This window comes from Canis lupus, chromosome 18 (assembly GCF_011100685.1).
Source record: "Canis lupus familiaris isolate Mischka breed German Shepherd chromosome 18, alternate assembly UU_Cfam_GSD_1.0, whole genome shotgun sequence".
NCBI lineage: Eukaryota > Metazoa > Chordata > Mammalia > Carnivora > Canidae > Canis > Canis lupus.
Window position 1 is genome coordinate 15033009 of NC_049239.1, and position 24904 is coordinate 15057912.

Consider the following 24904-nt stretch of genomic DNA (forward strand, 5'->3'; position numbering starts at 1 on the left):
TATGCAAAACAGGATTGAAATTAGTTTCTCTGGGTTTGGCTGAGTTAATATACAAATAGGGAGATTGAACCGTGTTAATTGCATGGGCTCTTTCTGAAGAGTGAGGATGATCCAGGTGTCATGATGAGGAGGAAATTAAGTCCTGGCTGAGGGCTTGCAGCTGGCTGAAAAGTTTTTAAGAAGTTCATGGCTCAGGGATCCCTGGGTGGCGCAGCGGTTTGGCGCCTGCCTTTGGCCCAGGGCATGATCCTGGAGACCCGGGATCGGATCCCACGTCGGGCCCCCGGTGCGTGGAGCCTGCTTCTGCCTATGTCTTTGCCTCCCTCTCTCTCTCTCTCTGTGACTATCATAAATAAATAAAAAATAATAATAAAAAGAAAAGAAGTTCATGGCTCCTGCGATAAGGCCGTTCATTTATTCCTCCTCCTCTTCTGGCCCCCTGACCCCATTTTAAAAAGAGACTGTCTTAGCTAGGCTTGCTTGCTGCATTTTGAAATCTCCTTTATTAGAGAGGAAGATAGATAGATGATGATAGATAGATAGATGATAGATAGATAGATAGATAGATAGATAGATAGATAGATAGAGATAGGGGACTTGAGACCACTCAGCAATTTAAAATTTCTCACTCTTACATCTACACCCCAGTTCTCTTGCAATTCAGCTTCTCAGATCCTCAGATAACTCTAAAATTGTATCCGGTGAATTGTCTTGGTCCTAAACAGAGATGGTGCTTAATGCATTCTGGAAAAGATGTGGAAAACCTCGTTAAATCAGCGACGTCAACATCCATATTTTATTTTGCGAGACGAAAACACTTCGTTCGCTGTCACCACAAGAGCACAGAGTGCAGTCCCGATGAAGGAGAAAGGTTGACCCTAGCAACCCTAAACTCAAAGGGGACAGGGAAACCTTTCTCGGGACCAGGTCAGAAACAGCCCATGGACGCGGCCCCCTCCGTGTGCGTCCTGTGTGGCTCCGTGACTTCCCTGCCCGGAGAAGGGAGTTTGAAAGTCCCTTGCTTGTTTCTTGAAATCTCCGTTCAGCACACCCCCCCCCCTTTTTTTTTCCTCCTGTGGGGTTTGCCAACTTCCAAATTCCAATGCCTCTGCAGTCACCCCCAGATGTGCATCAAGGCCTCGGCATTCGCAAGATCTCTTAAGTCTATCTCGAAGTCAAAAGATGCTTCAAGGAAGCACCCGGTTCCTTCTGCTAATAACGGCAGTTTGTCATGTGACACCTGCCCCTCCCCCCACACGCTGATTCTCTCCGAAAACCCCCCACCCACCCCACCAATAAACTCGGTTGACGTCTGTCCTTTATCTGCCAACATCTCCATTTCCTTCAAGGTGGTAATCTTTTGCTTTTGTTATTTAAGTTCTGCTTTATTCTTAATTGTTACCCAATTGCTGTGGGGCTTGCATAAACAGTTAACAAAAACACGGCGCACGAGGCAGCCGTTTCGCTTTCCGTGCTTGTTGTTCTTGGCACCGGGTCAGTTCTATGAACTTCTGGTGTCCAACTGGTAGGACCTGAAACTCTGTGTTTAACAAGTGCCTGTAGTCAAAACAGTTGGCGTGTGCAAGCTCGGATCGCTGGTGCCGCTGCAGCTGGTCAGCCATCGGTCCGGGACCGTGCAGAGCTCGAATCACGTTGCTCGGTTCAGGGTTGGGCTTTTGTTGTTTAGTTGTTGGGGTTGTTGTTTTGTTTTGTTTTTTTCCTTTTTTTTTTCCTCTTTTTCTGTGATGGCATCCGCGCTAATGTGGATCTCTTCAGGTTCCAAATGTACAACATGTTTACAGTCGTCGTAGAATCAGATTAAGTTGGCAGCCTGAGTCTCTCTGTAAGTGGTTTTAGTTTACATTTCTTCTTCTAGCAGGATGTTTTGCATAATTTTGCTGATCCTGGGTTATTTATAGACTTTTTTTTTTTTTTTGAAGAAATGGGGATGCATGAGTTTTCGGTTCTAACTGGGGAAAGTAAATCCGTTTCTGTGCCTGTGCAGCAGAGGGTTATTTGAGCTCTTGAAAATTAATTTCTCCTCGAGGTCACCCGATAACATTCCGGAGCGTACTGTCCAGCCGCTGACATCGGACACCCTGATGATTGTCTCGGGACGGGTTGTTTTCCTTTGCTCGGTCAGAAATGGAGTAAAATGAAAGTCATGATGCCATTTCCTCCGGGGCGGCGGGGAGGGTGGATGCAGGGATCGGGCATTGTCTCCTGACGGGCCGCAGTGGGTCCACGGTGGCTGTTCGGTGCCACCCGCGGGCAGCCGAGTTCACAGGCCACCGCAGCCCGCCCAGCAGCCGCTTGGCGGGGACCCCCCCCACCCCGCCCCAGGGCCTGGGGGAGGGGCAGAGGAAGGCCGGCCGCTGGCAAGTCCAAGGCTTGTAAAAGTTTGTCCTCCCCTAAATGTCAGTGCTACTCGGGGTTGGGACACCAAACAGTAATAATAACCGGCTGCGAGATGGCATCGTGGCTACTGCGTTACGGGTGGTGTGATCTGGCCTGCGGGTGGCACCTTTCGGGGGCGCCTCGGGGGTGGGTGTGTGCAGGAGCCAGGAGGAAATCTGGGCACGCGGGAGATCAAGCCAGAATGAACGCGCTATGAAAGGGTTTCCCATAATATTTACTAGAACAGTTGGCTAAAAACTGCTCTGCTTTGCCCACGGAGCGGCTGGGTAACTAAGTCACCCTCGCTAGCCTACCTCGAGCATCTCCGGGCGCCGTCGGCTGCTCCTGGCATTCGCGTGGGGAAGGAGTAGCGCGGCCCTCAGCGCGAGGAGGGCGGGGTCCTGGGCTAGTGGTCCGGGGATCGCCGTCAGTGACACACTTGATGGTGTCCTGGGTCCTGGGCTAGTGGTCCGGGGATCGCCGTCAGTGACATACTTGATGGTGCCCCGGGTTCAATATTTTAAACACGCCGAAAAGGATGGAGAAAACGGTACCCGTCGTTCGGGCCGCGGAAGGCCTTCTGAGTGGGATTGTCCGCCCCGCTGCAGGTCCTTGGGTCCCTCGCAGACAGGTCTACACCGCCTCTCACCACCACCCCCCCATCACCGACTCACACACGCGAATGCAAATGGATGGCTGAGATGGAAATTTCCAAGGTAGTGAACGTGGCGTAGTTGGAACGGCTGAGTGCTGCCAAGAGCAGATGTCTTTTTTTCCTCCATATTCGTCTCGTCTATGGGAACATGAGGTTTTGGTGGTGGTGGTTTGGGTTGCTTTGTTTTTTCGGCCTCCCCTGACCTTGTAGAGAACGACGATGAGGCCGCTTGCTTTCGCTTAGAGCGTGCTGTGCCCTCGGCTTCCTCACGGCAGCCCCGCTGAGCTGGCGAAGGACAAGTTAAGCCCTTCGGATCCAGCAGAAACAGGGTGAAGATGGGGCCGGGGAGCTAGCAGTCAGGCCCCCCGACGTTCATCCCTAGACCTCTGCCTCCTCGTGGTGCACCCAGACCTGTGAACTGCACTGCGGACGTTAAGAGACCCTGGTTCTGTGTTTCTGATCTGCCCCCAAGGATGCCATCCCTCCAACACTTCCCCGTTCTTCCTCCTATATTGAGGTTGAGATAGGACTTGAGGCTCGCCTTTTGGAGGGGTCGGAGGGTGTGTTGGCCTGTGTGCATCTCAGGGAGCGGTGACTAAGGGAACTTCCACTCTGCCGCGTAAGTGACCTCACAGCCAGAGCCCAGAGCGAACGAAGAGACGGAAGGGAGCCCGCAGGCCCATCTGCTGGAGCTGGGGCGGTTTCCCAGGCATCCTGCCCTGAGGCTTTTCCATTTGAATTAGCCAGCCCCGCCCACCCTGGGATCCTTGAGAAAGTGCGGGTACGGCCCTTTGCCTGCCCCCCAGAGCCTGTCGCCCCTCCCAGGCCCTCCAGACGGATGCCTGCCAACACCTTTCAAACACGGTCCTTCCTTGCCTTGATCCCCAACGCCAGCCTGGAGAGAGCTGTGGTAGGAGTGATCGGAGTGATCGTTGATCCAGTGTGCCTGGGCGCATGAGCAGGAGTAAGTGTTTGTGGGCCCAGCTCCTCTCTGGGCCCCCAGGGAGTGATTCTGCTGGACCCCACACTCAGTGGGAAGCCCGGCAGGGTCCTAGAGGCTGCGGGAGGGCCGAGGCATCCATCCAGGCAGTACGTAGGGATTGAGTGGATCCCCACAGCGCTGGGCCAGAAGGTCTGAGATGGTTTGTCCATCCTGTGAGTTTGCTGGTGGCCACCTCACTCTGCTATCAGCTCACTCGAGCCCAAGGTCTTAGCCTTTTCTGGAACAACAGCAGTGACATATAAAATCAGACAGAGCCCTCAAGGGGTAAGAGGCCAAACCAGAACCTTAGCTGATAGAAAGAGCTGCTTACTCCTCCGCTGTGGCCCTAGTCACCCTGGTTGGTACCAGCCGCTCGTGCACCCGTAGGCCACCTCAGCCTCGGGCCCCAGGGAGAAGGATTTGCCAGTCTTCAAGGACCAGTCAGCTGTCCCCACCTTGGCCTTGCTCCAGTCTGCCATCAGAGTGGCCCACCTCAGACCCTACAGCATGTCGGAGGTTAGGAGTCTCTTGTCCTCTGCCCTCCGTACTGTACTTTTTCTCTCCTGTGTGGTGAACAGGAAGGCTTTTTAGGTAACCCTTCAATGGTATTCGTTTGCTAGGGCCGTCGTAACAAAATACCACAGACCTGGTGGCTTCAACTACAGAAATTTATTTTTTCACAGTTGTGGAGGCTGGGAAGTCCCAAGATGGCAGGGCCAGCAGGCTGGGTGTCTCCTGAGGCCTCCGCCCTTGGCTGGCAGACGGCTGTCTTCTTGCTGTCTCTTCATGAGGTTGCCCCCTCTGCGTGCACACGCCTGGTGTCTCTTCCTCTTCTTACTCCGGTCATACTGGATTAGAGCCCACCCTCACTGGCCTCATTTTAACTGAATGACCTCATCTGCCAACTCACTCACATTCCGAGGTCCGGGGGCTTGGGACTTCCACATACGAACGTGGGGGGTGACGCCATTCAGCCCATAACCCCGGTCACCTTCAGCCTGCACCCACCTCAGCCCCACCCTTTGGCAGCATCAGAACGCTGCAGTCACCGCCGTGAGGTAGTGGTTCATCTCTGACGTGTCTGTGCACAGACGACTGCAGAGACTCAGGCACCTGTGTGGAGGCACGGTCAAAGGGAATACGACGAGAAGGAGACAAACAGGTTCAAAGGCACAAGAAGTCACAGGGCCCGTGAAAGTCTGAGCGAGCTTTCATGTGTCCTGTGATGATTTTTCAATGATGTCAGCCGCCCACCAGTCTTGAGGAAGGCTGTGGAAGGGGTGGGTTGAGCAAGGGTAGCTCGCAGGCCAGGGGGCCCCAGAGGTCATCTGACAGCAAGTGTCACCTTCCCTTCTGGGCAGACTCCCTGATCTGTGAATAGATTCGTTGGCATGATCCTCTCGGTGTCTTGCCAACAATTATGTATAGATATTTAAATCTGCCCTCTGGAAGTCGGGAAGCCAGCCTTACATGGGCTAAGAGAGGAAAATCTGTCTCCCATTTCGACCACTGCTCTTTTCCCAGGGGCCTGTGGTTGACCATTTATCTCCCTCCCTCCCTCCCCCCGTGCTATGGGACATCTTTGACCTGGAGATGCTTGAGGCCAGCAGGTTGCTCTCTCGATAGCCCTTTGCAAAAATTCTCCCCCAAGATCTTTTCTCAGTAAAGAACATTTGTTCCCTGAGAAGGCAACCACGTCAGCCAAGACTGGAGCAGGGTGTCTGGGACCTTGAGAATGGCAGAGGCAGGGGCAGCCCCGGTGGCTCAGCGGTTTAGTGCTGCCTTCAGCCCAGGGCCTGATCCTGGAGACCCAGGATCGAGTCCCATGTCGGGCTTCCTGCATGGAGCCTGCTTCTCCCTCTGCCTGTGTCTCTGCCTCTCTCTCTCTCTCTCTGTCTCTGTCTCTCTGTCTCTCTGTCTCTCTCTCTCTCTCTCTCTCTCTGTCTCTCATGAATAAATAAATAAATAAAATCTTAAAAAAAAAAAAAAAGAAAGAATGGCAGAGGCAAAAGCCTGGTGTTCTTAGAAACTGCCGCTCAGGACAGAACCCCAAGGAGGAGTTGCGGTCGGGCCTCCAGGGAGCTGAGAGCAGCCTCCCAGCCCTTCACTACCTGCTGGGTTCCTGCTGCAGATGATTCAGGTTCTGGTCTTGACAGGGGGGGATCACAGAGAGACAGTGTGTTCCTGCAGGCTAGTGGGAGGATCCATTACCCTTTGAAAGCCAGCCTGGATTTTGGTCTGAGACGAAAGAGAAGGTGATTGCTGCCAGGAGAGGAAGTCAGAAATCGGCTTCCTTGCAGCAGTCCAGCTGCTCTGTGCTGAAAGGCCTGCCTCTGGCAGCCTGGGTGCTTCTACAGGTTCCTCCTAGCTTAAAAGGCAGGTCTCTGCCAATGGCAGTGAGATATGGGTTATTTATAATGGTAATAATCATAAAACTGTTCTATGTTTGCATAGCCTGACTTAACTTTTAAACCTCTTTTAGGTGCTTGATGTTGTTGACTCCTCCTTTATAGCCCAGGGCGGGAGGGTGAGAGGGCAGGTATTGTTAACCCCAGAGCTTGGAAATTCTGGAAGGAGAGCCCGGGCTGAGACTCCAGCTCCTCCTGGATGCCAATGCCCCTTCTCTTGATTTCAGCTGCCTGCTGTATGTATCTGGTTGCCAATAAGGAGGTAGTTTGGGAATTGGAAAACCAGGTGGGTTTGTTTTTTTTAATTGTATTTCTTGGCAGTTATAAAAGCAACATTTGATTGCTCACTATGTGCGATGCACTGCTCTAAGACCTTTACCCTTAATCTTTACCACCACCAGTAAGAGGAGGGCTGTTAGCCCCATTTGTCAGTCCTCCATGAGATCCTTAGGAGGGAAGATGAAGACTGTGAGCTAAGTGACAGCCCTGCCCCGAATGGCCAAGAGTGCTGTTCGTGGGTCACTGTCACGCTGGGGGATGTATATATAGATTTGCTGTGTCCTCTTCCATGTCATATACAAATAAGGGTCGAGAAGAAGAATGGTATTGGTGGCAGGCTTATCAAGTTTGCAGGTGGCAGATTTGGAGGGAGAATGGATACATTAATGGATCAGAGTCCAAAATGATTTCAGCAGGCCAGAGTAGTAGACTAAATTCAACCAGATGACATTTTTTTTGAAGATCTTTTTTATTTATTTGAGACAGAGAGCACCAGCAGGGGGAGGGAAGTGGGAGAGGGAGACTCCCCATGGAACAGGGAGCATGATGCAGGGCTCAATCCCAGGACACTGGAATCATGACTGAGCCAAAGGCAGATGCTTAACCAACTGAACCACCCAAGCACCCCCAGATGACATTTTTAAAGGATACCTGTGGATTTGGGGCTTGGCAGGAAAATGTGAAATAAGGCATAGGGGTGATACAGTTATCAAAAATTAAAAATCTGGGATCCCTGGGTGGCGCAGCGGTTTCGCGCCTGCCTTTGGCCCAGGGCGCGATCCTGGAGACCCGAGATCGAATCCCACGTCGGGCTCCTGGTGCATGGAGCCTGTTTCTCCCTCTGCCTGTGTCTCTGCCTCTCTCTCTCTCTCTGTGACTATCATAAATAAAAAATAAAAATAAAAATAATTAAAAAAAATAATTGACCTACATAACTTTAAAAAAAAATTTTAAATCTGGATTGAATCTCTAGCTGTGTTAATAGGAGGATAACATCCAGGATAGACAGCGAGGAGCTGTCCAGACCCTATCTGTAGTGTTCTCTCTTCTGAGTTCCACAGTTTTTGAAGGACAGACAGTAGAGCCAAAGAGGACCCAGAAATCAGAATAGTGAAAACGATGTTTTGTGAGGTGTGGTTTAAAAACAATACCAGGGGTGTTTAGCCTGGAGAAAGAGTTCAAGGAGCCAATATTTGGCAAGGTGTCCCACGGAAGGGAAGTAAGACTGGTTGAAGCTGACCCCCATAGAGCAGAAATGGGATTAATGTGCAGCATTGCAAAGCAGCTCAAATAGAGGAGGACGCTCCAAGAGCTGTAGGACGGCCGTGCTATCTCACCTGGTGCACACTTGGAAGGCGCCATCCACACTGGGGCCTGCAGGGGAGAAGCCAGGCTGGGCTGCCCCACAGCCAGAGTGCTGGGGAGGCGACGACAGCCCCAAGAGGGGGCCGGCAGGGATTAGCAGAGAGTGACTACTATGGGGCTTCTTCTTGCCTGTAGGGAGTCTCTTACTCTCTCCTCACTTCAAGGTCTAAGACCTGGGGGCCTTTGGTGGCAATGATGATTCCATCATGGGAATGGAAATTCCATCCCTCTGATGGAAATGATGGTTGTATCAGCAATGAGGGCCTGGCAGAGGGGAACTGTGCCTCCATGCCTGGTGTGTGTGTGTGCGCACGCACAAGCGGGCATGTGATATTGTTTAAAATAAATTAACACTTCTTCATTGGACCTGAATTGGCCTTGTTTGAGAACTCCTATCTTGGGGTGCCTGTGAGCTGTCTCCTACTGGGCACCTTAATTCCCTTAACTTAAAAATTACCTCCTTTAGGGGCACCAGGGTGGCTCCCATTGGTTAGACGACCAATTCCTGATTTCAGCTTGCGTCATGATCTCAGGATCCTGGGATTGAGCCCCTCATCAGGCTCCTCGCTCAGCGCAGAGTCTGCTTCCCCCTCTCCCTCTGCTCCTCCCCCACTCTCCCCCTCTCTCTCTCTCTCTCTAAAATAAATAAATTCTTGAAAAAAATTACCTCCTTTAAGTGATTCCAATAAGAGTTTTGAAGGTAACTCTGAGTTATTCTGAAGCAGATTATTCATAATGTTGCCGTGAACATTTGTATACAAAGATTTGTTTTGGGCGGGTGTTTTCAGTTCTTTTGGGTATATACCTTAGGGTAGAATTACTGGATTATGTGGTTCTTCTATGTTTCATTTTTTGAGGAACTACGATATTGTTTCCTTTCTTATTGGTTTTTTCTGAAAGAGCGTAGAGTGAGAGCAAGCAGAGGGAGGGGCAGAGGGAGAGGGAGAGTCTTTAGCAACATATGGAGCTGACTCAGGGCTCCATCTCATGACCCTGAGATCGTGAGACCTGAGCAGAAATTGAGTCTAACACTTAATCGACTGAGCCACCCAGGCCCCCCCCAGCCCCAAACTATTTTCCATAGAGGCTGTACCATTTTACATTCCCACTGACAGCGCCCAAGGGTTCCAATTTTTCCACATCCTCGCCAACGCTTGTTATCTTACGTTTTTGGTTATTTTGGTTTATTTATTTATATCCAGCCACCTGAGTAGGTAGGAAGCTGTGGTTCATTGTGGTTTTGATTTGCTCCCTAAAGACTAATGATGTTGAGCATCTTTTCATGTGCTTGTTGGCCACGTGTGTCTCTTTGGAGAAATGTCTGTTCAAGTCCTTTGTCCATTTTTTAACTGGGCTGAACCTACCTGGTTTTATATTTAGAATTAAGGTTTTAAACTTCCTGTTCCTCAGATGCCAGAGAAGTAATAGTAAATATTGCATCTTTTTATCATAAACCACCTGTTCACTGAGAGCTTAGGCCACCAACTCATTACCTGGGCACCTGGGGTAACAGGAGAAAACAAGGTGAAAGAGGCAGGGGAACATGTTCCAGAAGGATCAGAGGGCTCTGGGAGAGTTGCCCGATGGAAGCTGTTCTCATTTCTTGTCCCCTAGATTATCCTGGAACTCAGCAGAGAACTAGGAAAGCTGTTCACATTTGTCTCTGGAAAGACTCTGGCTCCCGGGCCATGGAGCCTGCCCTTTCATCTGTGAAACATTGCGACATCCAGCAGGCCTCCTCTGGGCCCTTGACCTACTGGCCTAGGGTCTAGCAGAGAAGACTCACAGCCTTCCTCACAGGAGCAGCCTGTGTCAGGGCAAGCCTGCAAGAGCCCGGGAAAGGAGAGCTGGATGCTCCCTCCGGTGAGCCTGGGTCAGGTGGTTGGTTGGCTCACGGCCCCTCATTCCCACTGGCTCCATTCCCAAGAAATGAAATTGTGGAAACCAATTCTGTTTTGCCAACCAGCACAGTGCCCTCCCGGTCAGACATGGATTAATTCTCCTTCATTCTGGGAAGAAGCTCTTTCTATAAGACGGGAAAGGGAGCCAAGAACTCAGAGGCCCAAAGTCATGTTCTCTTGAATTATTCTCCCCAAGAGACACTCCCTTTCACTGGCTTTGGTTATGCTGGTAAGCCGCGGAAGGAATGGTCCCAACATGGGACGGCCTTGCTTATGTGGCATGGTCTGAGATGATACCTTCTCCCCCTGAGCTGAAATTCTCCATAAGAGCCATACTTTTGAGGCTTGTAAAGCTTTTGTCTCTTAAAACTTTGCCTTTATTTCTCCTTCTTAGAGGGCATGTATTCCTTAGGCAGGATTGACTTGAGATTTATCAGGTAACAGCCAGGTTCTACAAAGAAATGTTGTATGAAACACAGGAGAGATCTCAGTGGAAGATAAAATTACCCAAAACACACTTTGCCACTGGGTTGTTGTTGTTTTGATTTGTTTGATTGAGGTGAAATTCACCTAACCACTTTAAAGCATACAATTCAGTGGCCCTGAGTTCATTCCCAGCGCTGCGTGACCATTGCCTTTACCTAGTTCCAAAACACTTTCATCACCTCTCAGAAGAGCCTTTCGTGGTCCCTCCCTGCTGCCCTCTTCCCCAGCCCCTGGCAATCACTGATCTGCCCTGTGTCTGTGGATTTACCTCTTCTGGATATTTCTTATCAGTGGAGTCATACAACACGTGGCCCTTTGTTGTTAGGGTTTCCTTGGACCATCCTCCTCCCCCAGTCTTCCTGCCAAGATCAAGCAATGAGCTCCCTAAATAACCAGAATGAATGAAAACTCCCTGCTGGCATTCGTAGTTAAAATGTCCCACAAAAGTATTTTTCAGCCTGTATAATGATGTCTCTACTCTCCAAAGCGTAGCGCAGGGCACTGCCCTGGACTCTGCCTGGCGTGCCGGACGGGCCCCTGGGGCAGAGGGGGCGGACAGGCCTGAGCTCCCACCGGCGGCCGGGCCAGGCCCAGGCAGACAGACAGTGGCTCCGGGAGCAGGGCCCACGCAACTTGCACGTGGCCGTCAAGCAAGAAGAGGGGGGGTGGGGAGAGTAGGGGGTGCTAGCTGCAGGTCCCCAAACACTGACTGCTCAACCCCGCCCCCGGGGAGCCCACCGCCCCTGACCACACCTTGTGTGTGCAGTGCAGGAAAACCCAAGTTCATCTGCCACATTCAGGATACAGCCCCTGACTGTTCCGGGCTTTTCTTTCTGCCTTTCCCTAATCGCATCTGGGCGTGCTCTCTTAAAGGGGAAGTGGTGCGTTCTGACTGGCCAGGGCCCTCAGCCAGGAGCCAGGAAACGGCTCCCACGAGTCGCGTTGCCCAGCGTGTCACTGGCTCGGCCTCCTTATCCAAACGGCAAGGCCGCCTCCGGGATGTGTAAGTGCGAGCGAGCGCAGGGCACGCTGGCCGCCAGGAGGGCGCGGGGCTGGGCCCAGGTCAGGAGCACAGGGCCCGGCCGGCCGAGCGCGCCGAGCGCCCAGGACCACGGAGCATCCCGGCCGTGGGCAGGGCTGGGCGTGCGTGCAGGGGGCGCGGCTGCCTCCGCGAGGCCCGGAGGAGGAGGCCGGGGTGGCGAGCGGCCCTTCTGGAGGCCCGGGGAGGAGGAGCGTGCAGACCCCGACGGCACACGTCTCGGGCACCCGAGCCTCCCCAGCCGCACCCCCACTGCTCTGCATTTCCGTGCAGCCCCAGCCACACTTGAGGCACATACGTCCCCAGCCGTTATTTTTGTCATCTCTGTATGTAACCCGCGTTAGGAAATGTTTCGGGTCTCTTGCACTCGAACTTTTCCACTCGCTTGACACTCACGGCCTGTGATTTTCCTCCCCCCCGGTTTCCTACCCGTGGCCGGCCCTGGGTCCAGGGCGAGCGGCGGCGGGTGGCCCCCCCACCCCGGGCCCCGCAGGCTGGCAGGCTGGCATGCAGGCTGGCCGGCTCCCCGGGGTGACTGGCCGTGCACCTGGCCTGGCTTCTAGCTCGAGTGTTGTCCCCTGCGTGCCCACGGGAGGAGCAGAGGGGAAAGCTCGCAGCCGCTGGCGGACACAGTTGCTAACCCGGTGCCACACGTGAGCGACTCCTCCTATATTTTCCACCCCCTTCCCTTCCGCCCCAGGAGGGAGCTGTGTGCATGGGGGCGATGGTTGATCCTCGGTCCTGGAAGAAGCTTTGTTTTCACCGAAATAACTCAGACCTCTCGCCCCGAAAGAAGGAGCCAGAGGGAGCCCGGAGGGGGCTGGGGAGAGACGAAACAAATGTGTGTCTCTCTGAACGCACGTATTGACAGGGCACAACCACACCCTGTTTCAAGACAACTTCCTGTTTGCCACTGCCAACTGCCACTCCAAGGAGAGCAGAGGTGGTTCCGTTAGTAGTGGTTGCTGCGGGACCCCGGCAGCCTGTGGGGTGAGTGGTTCTGAGTGACGCTGTGAGCTGAGCAGGGACTTAGCTGAGACTTTGTACCCTCTGGCGCAGGAGACTCTGGCCTCGCACTTGAAATCGGAGGGCAGGACAGAGAGAAATCGGGCGGCGGTGGCCTCTCCTCCCCGGCCGGTGGTCGTACGCACAGCGCGCTCCCGCAGGATTCCTGTAGCCGAGCAGCTTCAATTCGGGGCCACGGAGCAGGCAGGAAAGAACTTACCCACTTAGCAAGGCTACTGCTTGTATATTTTTTAATCTCCATTTTCACGTGTGGGGGGAACTTACCAGAAGTGACTTGGCACTGTGGTAGCTACCTCCTGTGTGTCATCGATCCTCCCAACACCCGCTTCTTCGACACCGAACACAGTGAGTGCCCTATTAGGGCGAGACCCAGGGCTACAGGCCAAGGATAGGAGTGAACAAAACACCTGCCGTCGAGGTACGTACCTCCAGTGGCAGGACGGCTAGGCCAGTATGCCAGTGATGACCGTGTGGGGTGCGTGCTAAGATAGGGTGCCCAGTGTGCTGCGGGGGCACCTGCCCACTTACAGCCCGATGACGTGGACAGTGTTGTCCTCATTTTATAGGTAAGGAAATGGGGCTGTGGTGGGGGAGGGTGCGGTTACATTATCTGCCCGGTCACAGAGCTGATGGGTGACAAGAGCTGGGTTTTGAGCCCAGATCTCTCTGATTCCAAAGACAATGTCTCTGGACATTTACCATGACTCTCAAAGCTGGCACAGAGCATGAAAATCGCCTCAAGACCTTTTAAAAATGACAGACTTGGGGGCCCTGGCCCTGCTGCACCAAGCCATCTCCAAGACAGAGGTATGGCCTGGGCAGTTTCTCCACCGGTGCCGCAGGACCCTCCCCGCCCCCTCCCGTGGGGTGTGGACACAGCGTGCCTGTGACGGGGATGCTTTATGCACTTAGCCCAAAGCATCAGGGGAAGGGCTACTGATGTTGCCTCAAGACAGTATTGGGAAGATTCAGCACACCGTTCAGGTGTTTAAGACATTGGGAACCCCTATTCTCCCCAAAGACACACCAGCCTGTTCTTCCTGCCTCACCAGCTTCCAGCTGCCTGTCACACCTGTCCCTTTGGTGCCCCTGGGGCAGGGAAGATGTTAGCTGTGCCATCCTGAGGTAGAAGCCAACAACTTCTCTTAAGACTGGAAGCCACCAGTTTTCACCTCAGCTCGCGTGGCTCCCACATCAGAACTCGTGTGGCTTGTGCCATGGTTGAGTGGTTATGGGAGGCCGTCACCCTGATGGAGAAGTTAATCCCATACAGGGGGAGCTCCTTGTCAACCCCTCCACTCCCGTCTTGTCTCTGGGCATATGGGAACACCTAGGACTATAAAAGGCCTGATAATATTAAGAGAATCAGGGATCTGGCTGTAGGCAAAGTCCCGCAAAGCAGGAGGGCTAGTCACCTGCCTCGGGTCCTCCAGGAAGCAGCCTGTCTCCTTAGGGGGAGCCTTCCCCCACCACTCAGGGTGACGAAGTGGTGGCCAGCCTGAGGGAACCCTCTGGCAATGACAATGTCTTGTCTCCAGCATCATATCCCAGTGCCTGGCATATAGTTTTGTGGCAAGGAAATTCTTTACATATGAATGAATGTATGAATGAATGAATGAGGTTGACTTGAACACGTGTTACTCCTCCCTACCTTTGTATTTGCACCTGTTTTCCCTCCTTTTGCCCTCTCGGATTAACGATGCCTTAGTGCTGTTGTAGTTGTGTTCATTTGTTTGATCTCGTTTTCTCACATGTATCCAAACAGCTTTAACAAAACCAAGCCTGTTAAGTAATCCATCCTATATCCTTCCTTTTTTCCTTCGTCTTATCTACATTATGTATTCATATATAATATATATTTATGCTACAAATTTCTTTGTTTTTATAAAGTAATGATTCGTGTTTACATATCATTTGTGATATTTGTAATTTCCTTGTGGACTTGGGCATACGATCTCACATATACCTTTCTTTAAGTTCGGATAATAACTCTTGATCCTGTGATTTTCAGTTGTTTTATTATAGACTACTCAGGTCAATTGTGATATTTTTTACTATTATAAACAGTGCCACACTGAGAATATCTTTGAACTTTTTTTTTTTTTTTTTTTTTTTTTGCTGTGTGTCTGTGGCGGGCAGGGGTAGGAGGCGGATTATTTCCTTGAGGTCTCCTTTCCAGACGACAGATACCAGATTACCAGATCAAAGGCTGTGAATTCCTTTTTAGTTCTTGCTATCATCACGGGTTGGTCTCCAGAGAAATGTCATCCCTTGAAAGTACCCCCAGCAGTGTGTACATGTGCTTGTTTCCCCAGAGGTCTATATTTGCTGTGGTTTTTTCTTCGAGATAGGCTTGGTGCCTAGTGAGGGCTGAGGGTTCATCCCTGAGGGCTGATGGAAATATTTTAGTGCCCCGGAAAGTCCCTGGGACTCCCCCAAATCATGCCCAGCAGTGGATGATACCAGAAATGTGCACCTTAGTATAAATAACCAGTAAAAGGACGGGAGAGAGCTCATGGGGGAAGATAAAGAGAATCTCAGGTTGTCTAGCTTCAGAGTCATGTCTTGGGCCAGCTCTGAAAATGAGAAATGCTTTGTCAAGAATCGTGGGAGAAACCGTGTTGCTGAAGTGTAGAGAGAAAGAAATCATCCAAGCGGGGTGGCGTGGTGGGAAGAGTATTGGCTTGGGCTCTCCTCCCAAATGCCGAGGTCTGCATAACCCCGGTCTTGTTTCATAATCTCGCTAAGCTTTCATTTCCCCATCTATAACAAGGAGGCTAGCAGCATCTACTTTGTAGGGCTGCTGGGTAGGCTACTTGAGCTGAGAAGTGTAAAAGTAGCTTGTACAGCGCCTGACACAGAGGCACTCAAGAATGCTGTCTCTCCTCCTAACTGAATGAATGGAGAGAGTGACCAGATGACCGAGAAACCAAAGTAGGGCCCAGAGGGATTTGAAAACAGAGCTGGCATGAGCCACCAGCCCATAGTGGCATTTGTCAAAATCCTCCAGACGGCGCCTGTTGCCTGGCAGTGGGTAGGAGGTGAAGAGGGTAAAGAAGACCTAGTATAAGCTAATTGGTGGCAGACACCCGTGCCTTAAGGAGCACTTCTACAGCCACTCAGGGCCTGGTATCGTTTAAAGAGGTGCTCCGGCCTGAGGAGGGAGTAGGCATTCTAGAGGAGCCCACAGCACTCCTGGCATCGGAGCTGCTTGGCACAGCTCTCCCGCCACCGTCACTTGACTTTACCGTGTCTTCATTCCGTCCCCTGCTGAGAAAGGCTGATTCAATATGCCTCCTCTAACCACCACGGCACTATATTTAGTGTCTAACTACAATTGTGGCAAATGAGACCACAAGCTCAGATTCTAGCCCCTGCTCTTCCCCTGAATAGCCTTGTGACTTCAGACCGGTTTCTCAAACGCCGTCTGCCTCCGTGTTCACAGCTGTAACCTGGGGATCACCTGCCTTGCTGAGTGGTTGCAGTTCCCCAGGCCTGGAGTCGGTGCAGTACCCTTCCCCTCCCAGCCCCAGTTTTCTTTTAGAAGAAGGTCCCTTCGAATTCAGGGTTGTCCTTTATGGAAGGCATCCCGACTGTGGCCACGACTGCGGATGGAATCCATTGATAAAACAGAGCCCAGCTAATGGTTTGCCAAACACTTGCCCTCAGAGGTGGGGGCCGAAAGACAGTCCACGCTATCAAATGAGAAAGCCAGACACTAGCCTAAGCCTGAGCGAGCCTACACAACCGTGGTGGGCCACAGGTGACTGCGGGGCTGTTGAGAGCGGATGGGTCCCCTAAATACTATATTGGAGAATTCTGGACAAATTCTTACAAAAGCTGGGGCAGAGGACCACACTGGGCGTCAGTGGCGGGCTCAGCCATTCATGAGGCATCTGCACTGAGGTTTTTGATGCAGGATATTGATGATGTGAGTATGAAAATATCCCAGTGAATAAGCATGGAGTAGAGGAAGTCCAAATTTTTACTCAAATGGAATTGCCCCAGGACCTGGTGGATTTGGCAAGGGGAGAGGATTGTAGAGACACCAGACTCCCCACTCCTGCCAGAGATTTTCAGAATGCTGGGAGGCGGCGTCTGCAGGCCCCCCACTCAGCTGGTCTCCGGCTCTGCGCGCTGGAGTCACACCAGGATGGTTAAGACGTGTATGGTGAAGCAGGTGGTCTTAGAACAGCCAGCTGCCGAGGCCATGGGCTCGACTTCCTATGGCAGAAATGCAAAATATTTAGTAAAAGGATTTCGTTTTTCATTTCTTTGGTCCTGGAGTCCCAACTCCTTGAGGATGGGGTCTCAGGCTGTGGCATGGGGCTGTTGACCGTGACCTAAAAGGCATCTCTTTCCTCTTCCTAAGGAAGCAGGGGTGCCCTGCTGGAATGTCCACACAGTGGGCGGGGAGGGGTGGGGGGTCCTGAGCGCAATTCCAGGCTCCCCTCACGCACTACAGCACCTTCCAGGATTGCAAGGTGGTAGAGCTCAGACCACGGGTTCGGATGTATCTCCAAACCTCAGTTTTTTCATCTGTAGCATTGAGCTGTTAATGGTACCTCTCTTAGGATATTGTAACAATGAAATGCTACAGGGGAAATCAAGTGTTTAGTCGAGTGCCTGATACATGGGACTTTCTTAATAAATTATTAGTAGTGTTGGCCAGGGGACGGAGGGGTGAGACCAGAGGCTACTGATCCAAGATCAATCACTGAGGTTGCCCTCGACACTTAATTCCACATGGGTGTTCTCACAGTGATTTTGAGTAGGTAAGGGGTACTCATATATAGCGTTAGCACAATACATTGGTTTGGTCTCTCTGGCTGGAGAAAAATTGTAAGAGCCATAAACTGTTGCAGTCTTTCACTTTGGGAACTGCCCGTCAGAGATACAATCCTAGGGGTACCTGAGTGGTTTATTCACTTATGCGTCTGCCTTCGGCTTGGGTCATGATCCCCGGGTCCTGGGATCTAGCACCTCATCCCACATCAGGCTCCCTGCTCAGTGGAGAGTCGGCTTCTCCCTCTCCCTCTGCCCCTCCCCACACCACTTGTGCTCACACTTATCTTCAGCTTGTGCTCGCTCACTCTCTCTCCCCCTCTCTTTCTCTTTCAAATAAATAAAATCTTTTTTTAAAAAAAGAGAATCCTAAAACAGTTTTTAAATAAACTGTAAAAAAAAAAAACAGTAAGTAGATAGTAAGAGAGTGGCTAAATAATATAGGGCAATGATTGAATATTGCCTAACCATTTAAAATGACTAGTATATGGGAATCAATAATGTATGAATAGAATAATGTTAATTGAAAAAGAATAGTCCAAAATATCGATTGATTACAGTTTTGCTCATGCATCTACTTACATTAACAAAGAAAGAAAAAGTGGAGAGAAAGGCTCTTTTTTTCTAAAAAAAAAATCTTTTTAAGTCTATAAAATATTTTAATAGTGAGTAAAAAATACAGTGTTCTATAAACTCTTCCAGGTCAGGGCAGTTGGAATAAGAATAACTATAAGGTAGATAAGGATCTACCTTAGGCCGTCCCTTGACCAAAACAGAAAAAAAATAAGCCCAGAGTATGTGAGGACTTGTGTCAGAATGACTGTAATATAAATCTGGAACACTCTACCCAGGGGCATTGTGCCCACACAGCAATATCTTTTTACAAGAAACTAAGACCTTGTCTGCTCCTATCACTAGCCCACCCACCTCTCCACCAAAAGAGAAAACCATGTGAGTTATCTACAGGCGGGTCTTCCCAGACTAGAGAAACACAGATTGAATAGGAATTGGATCTTTCTGAAAAATCTACTTAGTCCGTGCTACCCAGGACATCAGTTCTACCCATTTTCAAAAGCTTCGCCGAGTGAAGTGTGAAGCTCACCTCCTAAGGGAAGCTCTGATCACTGTGACCCGGGTTCCCCACTTAAAATTCGTACATAGGTTTTCCTCGCCTGCACCAGGTGGCTGCCTCACTTGTTCTCAGAGCTCAGGGGACAGGAGTACAGGTCTCTTTGTGGGATACCTTGAAGTAGTGATAGACTTCCTTCAGTTTGACTGATAAGGAACAGTTCAAATAGGAAATACTGCTTTAATCTGTTTATCACAATGCAAAATCACACATTAATAAAAAAAGATTAAGGGTGAAGTGCTATCTTCAAGTTTTGATGAGTACTCTCATATCCAACTTGTTCTTTTTTTTTTAAGATTTTATTTATTTATTCATGAGAGACACAGAGAGAGGCAGGGACACAGGCAGAGGGAGAAGCAGGCTCCATACAGGGAGCCCAATGTGGGACTCGATCCCGGGACTCCAGGATCACGCCCTGGGCCGAAGGCAGACGTTCACCTACTGAGCCACCCAGGGATCCCCCAACTTGTTCTTCTGATTGGTCATTTAAGAAGAATTTATGGAACTAAAAACCAAGAAGAAAGCATATCCGTTGATTTAATTTTTTTTTTCTGTGAATTTAGCCCTGGAACATGTTGGCTGGGTCACTAAATAGGATTCCATGAGTAGGTGATTTTAGAATCATTGGTCTGGCTCACTAATTTTGTCTTTATTGGTACCCTTCCTTGTGATTTATCTTTACCTGTATTATTATTATTGTTATGTAAGAACTATGATTCCAGTATAGTTAACATACAGTGTTGTATTAGTTTCAGGTACACAATATAGTGATTCAACAATTCTGTACGTTACTCCCTCATGACAAATATACTTTTTTTTTTAAGAGAGAGAGAAAGTATGAGTGGGATGGGGAGCAGAGGGAGAGGGAGAGAGAGAGAATCTTAAGCAGAATCCACGTCCAGCATGGAGCCCGATGCAGGGCTGGATCTCAGGACCCAGAGATCACGACTGAGCTGAAATCAAGCATCAGAGGCTTAACCAAATAAGCCCCCCAGGTGCTTCGTGAGAAGTGTACTTTTAATCATAAACCCCATCACTATTTCACCCTTTCCCCCACCCACCTCCCCTCTGGCAACCACCAGTTTGTTTTCTCTAGTCAAGAGTCTGTTTTTTGGTTTGTCTCTTTTTTTTTTTTTTTTTTTTTTACTTTGTTCGTTTGTTTTGTTTCTTAAATTCCACATATGAGTGAGATCATATGGTATTTGTTTACTTCTATTATTTTTAACTCTTGGTTTAGCCAAACAAAAGTCCTCTTCATTATCAAAGCTTACCTCTCCGCCAGAGCTGAGGACTATTTCTGCACATCCTTTCCCCCTACCCACTGTGTCAGCTTGAGCAAGCGATAAGCAAGTGAGTAAATGAAGGAAATTTCAAAACAGTAGTGGTAAACATCAAAATCTTATTTTCGTTCTGGAAACCCCTGCCAAAAAAGAAAATTGCTAAGCCAGACGCTTGGGAAGGGTAGCAAGTACCAGGGATTTGAAGTGAGAAGACTTGGTTCTGGTGTTGGCATTGCCCCCGACTAGCCCGGCCCTGCAGGCTGGTGACCGATCACCCCTCCAACCTCATCTATCAGCAAGGAGATCGGGCCAGCTGACTTTCGATCCAGTTCTGACCTTCCGTGCTTCTAAGTCCTGCGCTTCCTAATTTCCTGGCTTCGAATCTTGGTCACAGTACACCCCATTTCCTGTCTTCCTGAGAAACGGCTAGGCCCCTGCACACGGCCCAGAGGCCCATGCCTCGTGTAGCCACTGGCCCTGACCTTGGGGAGTCACCTCGCCGCCCTGGGTCTTCTTTGGCCAGTCAGCCGTGCGGAGGGTGGAGACGCCTGGCTGCTTCCTGCCTGCCTCACAGGGGTTGTAAAGGCCAGTACAATTTCACAAAGGATGAATTCCTCCAAGGAAGATCCTGCCTGAGTAAAATATCTCAATACTTCAGCCGCAGTGACTGCCGTAATATTCGGGAATCGTGAGGGATGAGGAGAGAAGGCCCTGGTGTAAGTACGCCTTGTATTTATGGTAATGGAGAGGCAAGAGACCTTAGAAGCCACCCAGGGACCCTCTTCATTTGCAGATAAAGACATGGAAACTGAGAAAGTGTAAGTGGTGAACTCCAGGCCATAAGCCCAATGCCGTGGCGTGGCTGGAGTTGGAGCCTAGATCTCTGGCTCGCAGCCCAGGGCTCTCCCACTACATCAAAGCAGGTGCCCTGGGACCAGCCCTTGGATTTTATTTTATTTTTTAAGATTTTATTTTATTATTTATTCATGAGAGACACACACAGAGAGAGATAGAGGCAGAGACACAGGCAGAGGGAGAAGCAGGCTTCATGCAGGGAGCCTGACGTGGGACTCCATCCCGGGACCCCAGGATCACACCCTGGGCTGAAGGCAGGCGCTAAACCGCTGAGCCACCCAGGGATCCCACCCCTTGGATTTTAAAACCTGCAGCAGGATGGTTCTGGGAACTGAGTACGTCTGCAACATTCTGCTCTGACTCAGTGAAGGAAAATCACCCAGGAAAGTTATTCAGTGTAGGCAACCTATGAGCACTGGTCAGGCCAAAGTACCCAACCACCAGACGGTCCTCAAAAATCTACTTTCCCAGGGCACCTGGGTGGCTCAGTCGGGTAAGTGTCTGCCTTCAGCTCGGGTGGTGATCCCACAGTGCCCGGATCAAGCCCCATGTGGGGCTCCCTGCTCAGCGGGGAGTCTGCTTCTGCCTCTTTCCTAGCTTCTACATTCTCTCTCTCTCTCTTTCCTTCTCCCTCTCCCTCTGTCTCTCTTTCTTAAATAAATAATAAAGTCTTAGAAAGAGGACCAGAGCCAATCTGCTTTGACACAACTTGGCAGCCCATTGGTATGAAGGAACCCAGAGAAACCCCAAAGTCCCATTCCTGACAGCCAGGTTACTCTGGCTTGCTTCTCCCAGGGCAGGGTGCCTGGAATAACTGCCACAAATGTCTCACTAATGAGAAAAGCCTGACACCCAGCTTGGAGATGGAGGGACAATGTGGCCTGCCATCTTTGCCTCCTACCTTGTTCGTTATCACATTCAACCCAGATTTCCAGATTTGTGATCTCCAGTTCTTACCATCAGGACATTTTTGGGGGTGGGGGGAGATTTTATTTTTAAGTAATCTCTACACCAGTGTGGGACTCGAACTTACAACACCGAGATCAAGAGTCAGATGCTGGGACGCCTGGGTGGCTCAGCGGTTTAGCGCCACCTTCGGACCAGGGAGTGATCCTGGAGACCCGGGATCGAGTCCCACGTCGGGCTCCCAGCATGGAGCCTGCTTCTCCCTCTGCCTGTGTCTCTGCCTCTCTCTCTCTGTGTGTCTGTCATGAATAAATAAATAAAAAATCTAAAAAAAAAAAAAAAGTCAAATGCTCTACAGACTGAGCCAGCCAGGTGCCCCCCATCAAGACATTTGATATTATTTTGTTTATTGACACATGAACAAAGCACTGACTGTATGTGGGATCCTGTCGTAGGCACCGGAGAGCCAGAGGGGACTTCAAATTTCAGAGCCTTTGTTTTTTGGGGGTCCACGATTCCTTCCTGTACTTGCGTACAAAGTTTTTGTGTGTGTAAAGTGCATTTTTTTTTTTTTTGAGAGTGGATCCTTAGCTTGGATCAAATCTGTTACCCCATCACAGTTAAGAACCTTACATCATCATGCACCTGTTGTCCTGGTGAGCATCGTCATCCTGTCTGTCCATTGAGTCCCGACCACAGGGACTGACCACGTGAGGCATGACTGCTCAGAGCTCTGGTATTTTCTGTAGAACCTCAAGAAGCTGTGCCCATCCACCTAAACCGAGGCCCACATCTGTGACTTCTCGCCTGAGCATCGATAGGCTCCTACAGTCCCTGGCCTAGCAGCCCTGGCCCCGGACCTCAGTGAGCCCTGGAGAGGCCACAGTGGCATGTGGACAGGCCATTTCCTGGCATTCAAAGACCCTTTCATTCAGCCCTTCTGGTCCTTCTGACTAGTGCTCTTGCTGGGGATGGGGTGGGGGGTCAGGTTCTAGAATTTCCTATTTGTTCTCTTGAGATTCCCACCCTACGCACTGCCCTGAGGGACCTTGTGGCCTCGGAGTAGCTAGCGGCCTGGGGATGACTTTGGCTGTGTGGTTATCCCACTGTGTTCCGGTAATACCTGGTGGCCCCTCTGCTAGTCATGGGGAAGTAGTTTTGCTGAAGGAGAGCCTGCTGAGCCTCCTGTTCTCACCGAGGCAGTAGTTTTCTCATGCCATTTGATACAGGAATTCAAAATGTAATCATTCCTCGTTGGTGGGATAGGAGCAGAGGTCCAGACAAAATCGTAGCCAGAACTGGGGCTTCAGGGGTGCCAAGGACACTGCAAGATAAACATGTGTATTTGAGGATGCGTGAGTGTGTGGGTCTCACTCGCTTCAGGTGATGTGCTGAATTCTTTCTTCCTCTGCAGAGAGAAGACACGGTTCAATGTGTAGACCTTCTCCCTCGCCAGCATCTCCACCCTCCAATTCCAGGACGTCATTAGTACAGGTGAAAACAAAAGCCTGTCTCAGCGGCCAGAACTCTGCCAGCAGCACCTCAAAGCCATTCAAAACGCCCAAAGACAATCTACTTACCTCCAGCAGCAAACAGCACACGGTCTTTTCTGCAAAAGGATCAAGGGACAAACCATGGTGAGTGTCGGGCGCTGGCAGCCCGCAGCTGTGTGTCCTCCCTGCTTGTCCCTGTCACCACAGGAAACGGTGTTTACCCTCTGGCTTTGTTCCTGGGCATCGTGTCCAGGAATTTGGGGAATGAGGAGGGCAGGGACAGAAAACCATGACAATGGTGGGGTGAGAAACCCAAACCCCTAGAGGGAACGCAGGCCTTTAAAGCGCCGTGTGCCTGAATGGGGGGAAGCTCTTCTGTTCCCGAGAGCTGAGCCAAGTCGTGTCATCGAACAGGGTGACAGAGAAATATTCCTCAGTTATGTGGTCACCTCTCAATTTTCTGCCCCAGTGAAGAGAAGCACTGATGTAAATAATCCAAAGCACAGTTTGCCCAGCGGGGAGTGAGGCCCTAGGAGGCAGGCCCCCCACTGAGCCGCTCTGCGGAAAGCAGCTGGGCCTCCACTCCTCTACCAGCTACCCACAGAGGCAGATAGTGGGAGCTGAGCCTCGGAGGAAAAGAGGAAATCCAAAGAGAATGTCACCCCTTTGATGTGGTGGGAGAGGACTGGTTGCAGGTGACCATGGAGAATCAGAGGCTTTGGGTTCTTCTTTTTTTTTTTTTAATCTCAGTCTTTACCCCAAAGTCAGCAAAGGTTACCTGTGGAGCAGACAGATAGGAAGCCAGACTGAAAAGGAGGACAGGAAGAGAAGGTGAATGTCTTCAAGTGCTGACAGCCCCAACGTGGAGCACTTAGGGACTGGCGAGTTACTGAACCTCTAGCCTTCTCGTGTAGGCGTCACGAAGGCGGACAAGGGACAAGCGTGGAGCCTGCCTAATTTATATATTTAAAGAGAAAAAGTGTTCTGTTAATGAATGATAGTTAATTACACTTAAGTTCATACCTAGTAAAGCTGTGGATTAAAAGCATCCATCAATTAGTTTGTCACTGCTCCCTGGAAATTATGATGACTTTGTAAAGAGCTAATTACACCAGATCCATTAGAGAGCCTCTTGTGCTAGAGTGGGAAGGTTTAGACACAGCTGTTGGGGGCGGTGGGGTAGCTACCTGTCATACAGGTGGGCTTGCTGGGCCAGCTTTGTTCTCTCTGCTTGTTCGGATCTCAGGTCCATCCTGTAGGAGAATGTAGCAGGTTAGGGAAGACCCAGCCTGAGCGTGACGGTTGGTGGCCTCTGCACCTGGTTGCTCAGAGTGAGAGGCTCCCTTTTATCGGTGACCTCGGAGAGCGCCTGCCAGCTTGTTTGCCCGGGCAGTATCAGGCGTCTCGAGGTGAGCGCACGCTCTGGCGCACTGCCCGGGTACAGACGTCAGCTGGCTGACTCTGGGCAAGTTGCTCAATCTGGTGTGCCTCAATTTTCCTCATCTGTAAAATGGGCCTAATGCTAGCTCTCCCCTGTGGAATTGTTGTGAGGGTCAGGTGAACTAATTTTTATAAAAGCAGCAAGAGGGATCCCTGGGTGGCTCAGCGGTTTAGCACCTGCCTTTGGCCCAGGGCGTGATCCTGGAGTCCCAGGATCAAGTCCCACATTCGGGCTCCCGGTGCATGGAGCTTGCTTTGCCTTCTGCCTGTGTCTCTGCCTCTCTCTCTCTCTCTATGTCTATCATAAATAAATAAATCTTTAAAAAATATATATTAAAAGCAGCAAGAGCAATGTCTGGAGCAGAGCGCACATTCGATAAATACATGGTGATAATGTTACCATCATCATCATCATCATCGTTATGGGCGCCAAAGGACTGAGCTCCTCAACTGGTGCTAAAGGTTGAGAAGTCCAATC

The 24904-nt window shown here is 50.6% G+C and overlaps 1 protein-coding gene and 1 long non-coding RNA gene across 15 annotated transcripts in view; one reads left to right on the forward strand and one right to left on the reverse strand.

Annotated features, from left to right (window-relative positions):
* Positions 1 to 24904, forward strand: part of ATXN7L1 (ataxin 7 like 1) — a 245328-nt gene that overhangs the window by 165871 nt on the left and 54553 nt on the right. For 6 of the 14 annotated variants that reach the window (XR_005373183.1, XM_038562722.1, XM_038562723.1 and 3 more), the window contains one exon: positions 22908 to 23130. Coding sequence is in view for 13 of the 14 variants with exons in the window: in XM_038562722.1 (XP_038418650.1) it covers positions 22908 to 23130 (223 nt within the window). In the remaining variant the exon portion in view is untranslated. The other 8 variants (XM_038562729.1, XM_038562730.1, XM_038562731.1 and 5 more) reach the window with 8 other exon arrangements.
* LOC119864177 lies at positions 16505 to 22597 on the reverse strand. Its single transcript, XR_005373184.1, has 2 exons — positions 22127 to 22597; positions 16505 to 16762 (listed from the first exon to the last, which is right to left on the reverse strand). It is a non-coding gene; the product is annotated as an uncharacterized LOC119864177 (long non-coding RNA).